The sequence below is a fragment of the Acanthochromis polyacanthus genome, chromosome 20 (assembly GCF_021347895.1).
Source record: "Acanthochromis polyacanthus isolate Apoly-LR-REF ecotype Palm Island chromosome 20, KAUST_Apoly_ChrSc, whole genome shotgun sequence".
Lineage (NCBI taxonomy): Eukaryota > Metazoa > Chordata > Actinopteri > Pomacentridae > Acanthochromis > Acanthochromis polyacanthus.
The window spans coordinates 5652768-5658453 of NC_067132.1; the positions used below are offsets into that span (position 1 = coordinate 5652768).

Genomic DNA, 5686 nt, shown 5'->3' on the forward strand with positions numbered 1-5686 from the left:
ACGATGACAAAAATCAGCCTGACTGTCTTGAACTTGGTAACTATCTTGGATGACATGACAGTGATTGCAATCCTAACATAGCAGTAGATAATCACAACCAGAGGGAAGATCAAGAAAAGGAAAAGCTGAAGGTAAAATCCAGAGGTTCTCAGCTGACTAACATTAATATTAAGAAGGTCACCTGGAAACTCATCACAGTAGGTTTTGTTGTCAATATACACAAAAGTGGTGTGAAGAATCATGGGCCTGATGCACGCCAAGCCGCTGACCAGCCAAACCACACCACAGGAGATCACAGCGTAGCTTCGGTTCCTCACATGTGACATCCTTAAGGAGTACACAACTGCAAGGTGTCGGTCGAAGGTCAGAAGAGCGAGGAAGAGGACGGAGCTGTAGAAACCCAGGTAGTAGACACTACCAACAATCTTGCACATAACTTTGCCAAAGATCCAGGTGGAAAGCTGCATGTAGACACCCAAGAAGGGAAGGCTGCTCATGAAGATCACGGAGGACAAGACCAGGTTCAGCAGCAAGATGTTGGTCACAGTGGTCAGCTTCTCAAACCTGCAGGGTGGTCAGTCAGAAAAGCATCGCATCATTAGAGAGGAACAGAGACTTTAATGGTAAAGCAGGTATATTTCACTGTGACTACAGACTGTTTAACTGGCACCAGTAAATGAACTGGTTCCTGGCAGTGAACCAAATCTGTGCAGCTTTCAATCAGGAACATCCTGTCTCAGAGTGATGCTGAGAAACTAGTCCATGCATTTATAACTTCTAGGATGGACTATTGTAATTCCTTATTATCAGGATGTCCCAATAGTTCTCTGAAACATCTACAGCTGATCCAAAATGCTACAGCCAGAGTTCGGACAGGAACCAGTAGCAGAGATCATATTTCTTCAGTATTAGCTTCTCTTCATTGGCTCCTGATGAAATCCAGGATAGAATTTAAAATCTAGCTTCTAACATATAAAACTGTTAATGATCACAGTCATATATCAAAGACCTTATTGTTTCATATTATCCTAACAGAAACCTTCACTCTCAGACTGCAGTACTTGTGGTTCCCAGAATTTCTAAAAGTAGAAAGGGAGGCAGAGCCTTCAGTAGTCAGCTCCTCAGTACTACTGTGAGGAGCGTCAGCGTTATCTTTGACCAGGACTTGTCCTTTAACTCACACATAAAACTAAACTGTAGGACTTCCTTTTTTCACCTGCGTAATATTGTAAAAATCAGGAACATTCTGTCTCAGAGTGATGCAGAAAAATTAGTTCATGCTTTTGTTACTTCCAGGCTTGACTATTGCAATTCCTTATTATCATGATGTCCCAGTAGTTCTTTCAAACATCTACAGTTGATCCAAAACGCTGCAGCTAGAGTATTGACAGGAGTTACCAAGAGACATCATATTTCTCCTATGCTGGTTTCTCTTCATTGGCTTCCTGTTAAATCCAGAATAGAATTTAAAATCCTTCTTCTGACATATAAAGCTCTTAATAACCAATCTCCATCATATCTTAAAGATCTGATAGTACCTTATTATCCTAGTAGAACTCTTCGCTCTCAAGCTGCAGGCTTACTTGTTGTTCCTAGAATTTCTAAAAGTAGAATGGGAGGCAGAGCCTTCAGTTATCAGCTCCTCTCCTGTGGAACCTGCTCCCAGTTTGGGTTCTGGAGGCAGACACACTCTATTTAAAGGATTAGGCTGAAAACTTTCCTGTTTGATAAAGCTGATAGTTAGGGGGGTGACCCTCAGTTATGCCGCTGTAGGTTTAGACTGCTGGAGGATTCCAATGATGCACTGGGTTCCTCTCCTGTACTCTTTCCATACAGTAATATATCACCATTACAGGTCACTTCCTCTCATGTTTCCCTGAGGTCCTATGTTTGTTCTGTCTCTGGATCTGGAGCTACACATCTCTGATCTTCACCATCTTCTACCCCACCACCTCCCAACCAGTTGAGGCAGATGGTCGCCTTCCCTGAGCCTGGTTCTGTCGGAGGTTTCTTTCCCTCCATCACAGATGTTTTTGTTCCTTCCCACCATCAGGAATCCAAAGGCATCTTTGGATTGTTGGGTTTTCTGTTGTAATTCTGGGGTCTGTACTTCACTATGCTACGCGCTGTAAGATTACATATGTTAGGAATCTGTGCTATATGAATTGAATTGAACTGAATCTTTAGCATCAGTGACATTCGTAGGGAAAGTTTGTCTGTAGAGTCTGGATTATAGTGCCATATCCACAAAACAGATGTTGGAAGGTGCAGAAAAATGCAGTCAATGGGAGGTCAGAGGTGGAAGATCAGAAAATATTCTGTCATCCTTGTGGGCATTGTTATCCAGGACTCAGTTCAGTTAGAAGGATCCCAGCTGTAAAGTAGTATTTTACTGCCTTCTCTGGTTCAGTATTTCAAGTCTACTGGTCAAAAATGTGTGTTACTGCAGCTGTACCAAACCCTCTGAAAGTTCAGAGAGTCCTGGAAATCAAGTGTACATTCCTGCAGCAGTGTAAGGACAGCTTGGACTGAACTTCAGCAGTGACCACTACCAACCACAAATCAGATTATCAACAATTCAACTTTGTGCTTCAGGAAGTTTTTAGCTGCTAAAACTTCAACTGATCAGGAATCAATGATGTAACCATTATGAGGGACAGCCCAAAAAAATAATCTTTGCTATGGAGCAATAGATTGTGCAAAAAGACTCTAACATGATCTCATTGCAGTTTCTTTTATAACACGTGGGCATTGCATTATTTCAAGTCCAAACAGTGTCCCTTAAGGCCCTGTCACACTCTAGCGTATAGAGCCAGCATATGAGGAACGTATCAAATATTTCAAAAAAATTGTTCATACGCACAACTTTTCAGCGTATGAGGTCAATTTTTGGTTAATGACCGTTAGAGTAACATGAGCCTAGCGTACCGTCAGCGTATGAGTAGCGTCCGCATAGCGTATGTCAGCGTATGTGAGCGTATGTGATGTGATGTGTATTTGAGCTCGACGTATACCAACGTATGAGTAACGTATATCAGCGTACCTCCGACGTATGAGAAACGTTTGCGGAACGTCAGCCACATGTATGAGGAGCGTACACAGCTGGTGATGTTGGGACCAACTCTGTCCAGCAGTTCATCATACATTTCTGGAGGCATGCGTAGGAAGTTCCTGAAGGCTCTCTGATCTTCATTTCTCAATTCAACCATAAGCTGGTCATAAAGACCAGCTTATGGCCATTAAATTGACGCCGTCTTCCAATCCAAGGTTTCACCCAGATTGCACGTCTCATTCTACGCCTTCTTCTTCTATGTCTAGGATACTCAACTGCCAACTGTAACAAATCTTGGTGATGTTGTAGCACAGCAACCTCCATCTCTGAACTGCTGGTACAAAGTGATACAGATTTGGAAATGTGAGACTTTATATACCCCCCATACGCTGGAAATACACATGTAATACGCATGGGATAAGTTGGCTGTACGCTCAGAACACGTTAGGCATAAGTTGAGTACATTAGACTGTGGTTAGAACTACCATCATAACGTTAGCCATTCGTTAGACACACGTCAGACACACGTTCATTATACGCTCCTCTAACGCTAGGTTTCCTGACCCACTCAATTTCAACATATGAGAAGCGTACTCGACGTATGAGTAACATACCTTCAGCGTACCTCTAGTGTGTTCAGCGTTTAAGGAACGTATGAGGAGCGTAAAATTCATGTCAGCAAACGCTGACAATTTTTGTGCATGTTCAAAAAAAATTTTTGGCCGTCAGCATACATCAGCGTACACCGACATACCCCGACGTACTAGAAATGTATTCCAGCGTACCCCTAGCGTGTTTCAGCGTATGTCAGCGTATTCCCAAAAAGTCCATACGTTCCTCAGACGCTGGCTCTATACGCTAGAGTGTGACAGGGCCTTTAGGTGAAGGTGAGACTGTGAGCACAAATGTGTGAAACATCTCCAAGATGAGCTGAAAATGAAATAACAGTGAGCAGCTTCCTCCTGGGATCCAAGCACCAATTAAATTCATTTTGTTTGGAGGACAGCTAAACGATTGTTAAAAGAAAATGTTCCTTCTGCCTCCTGTTTTTAGCCAGTTCAGCATTTGCTGGCTCTGATCTGGGGGGAGATAGGAAGTGTGGCTCTGGTGAACTGTCCTTCCTGTAATCATTTTCACATATTAACACTAGGAGTCCCTGAAGGCACTGAAGGGTGATATAATTGTAGATAATTTTAGTTTTTCTCCATCTTTATCAGCCCTAAAGAATGCAATTGTTCATAACAACAGCAACAGGAATAAAATATTACCCTTTTCAGCAAATCATAACTCCTGTAATATCACTGATGCTGATTTTATTTATTTCAGTTTGGATGAAAAATAGAACTAGATCATTTTTAGTTGTTTTTTTAAATCAGTCTTTGTATATACCATAAATACTAGCAATCTAAGGCTTTCAGTGGCAAGGTAATTCTCTTTCCTTGAGCTCTCTGCAGCATCTCTTCAACCTTAGAAACTGGAATATCCTCTGTTATAAACAACACCTTCTATCCAGAGTTCTGCTCTGACGTTGTCGTTTATGTTCCCATGAACATCGACAATGTTTTCAGGTTACATTGCAATCTTTGTGGTCGACTCTCTGGGGGCTGAGAGGAGACTCTACTGTCTATAGGAACGAGAACAGACGCTCCCACAGCTGTATGACTCCTGCTTGTTGTTTTTTTTTTTACTGACAACTTCATGCCATCTTCAGTCACATCCACCTGTGTCCAAACGTCTCCTCTCTGTCCTTTTTAAATGGAACAAACCAAAATGGCTTTGGAAATGTCTTAATTCAGCTTTATGGACATTTTGGAGGCTGTACTGATTTTGTTTTTTAAATTGTGAATTCATATTACAGTTACTCATGGAATGATGGAAAATCCCGTCTGACACACTGTAATTAGACACCAGCTGCTCTTCTGTTACGTCTCTGAAGGACTGAGACCCCAGTGGGTGTCACCAAGTCTGCCACGACTCACATTCAAAGGATTACAGCTTCACTTTACACTTAGTTAAAAGTGTCAATAACAGTGGAATGATGTAGACGGTTAGAAGCTGCTTAAATGAAACCACTTTAATCACTTATGCACTCAGTGTTTTCACTGAGACGTTCTGCTCACCGATGGATGATGACCAGGAGCAGTCCGTTGCCTAAGAGACTGAAGACGAACATGAAGTAGTAGAGGACGGACAGCTGAGCTCCCAGGTTGTTGTCACCGTCCCTGCTACATGGTGTGACCGGTTCAGCACTGGAATTATCGTAGTCATAATCAAATGTTGTAGTTTCCATCTTCTTCAGAAATCTGTCACAGACAGAAATGCAGTCATCAAACATAACATCCACAGGAATGAACTGGAAATTACACAGTGATTGTTTTTACAGAGAGCTGGAGAAAAAAGTCTTTAACCAAGAAAAAGCCACAGAGCTGGACAGTAAACAGAGATGTTTGTGGGAATGAGGCGACTTACCGTCCGTCCTGAAGGTAGCTCCCGACTGCTGTGTGACTCTGAAGGCCTGAGCGATCTGAGTCAAAGTGAGTTTAAGTCATTCCATGATAAGTCATCAAGCTAGAGGAAGTATTCTAGAGGTGTGTGTGTGTGTGTGTGTGTGTGTGTGTGTGTGTGTGTGTGTGT

General features: G+C 42.3%; 1 protein-coding gene across 1 annotated transcript in view; it reads right to left on the reverse strand.

Annotated features, from left to right (window-relative positions):
- LOC110964101 (C-C chemokine receptor type 3-like) overlaps positions 1–5342 on the reverse strand; it is a 5909-nt gene extending 567 nt beyond the window's left edge. Inside the window, exons 1-2 of the mRNA XM_022212715.2 lie at positions 5173–5342; positions 1–564 (exon numbers count right to left, since the gene is read on the reverse strand). The exon at positions 1–564 is cut by the window's left edge and continues 567 nt beyond it. Coding sequence (XP_022068407.1) covers positions 1–564; positions 5173–5342 — 734 coding nt within the window. The remainder of the gene's footprint in view (positions 565–5172) is intronic.
- Positions 5343–5686: the final 344 nt, after the last annotated feature.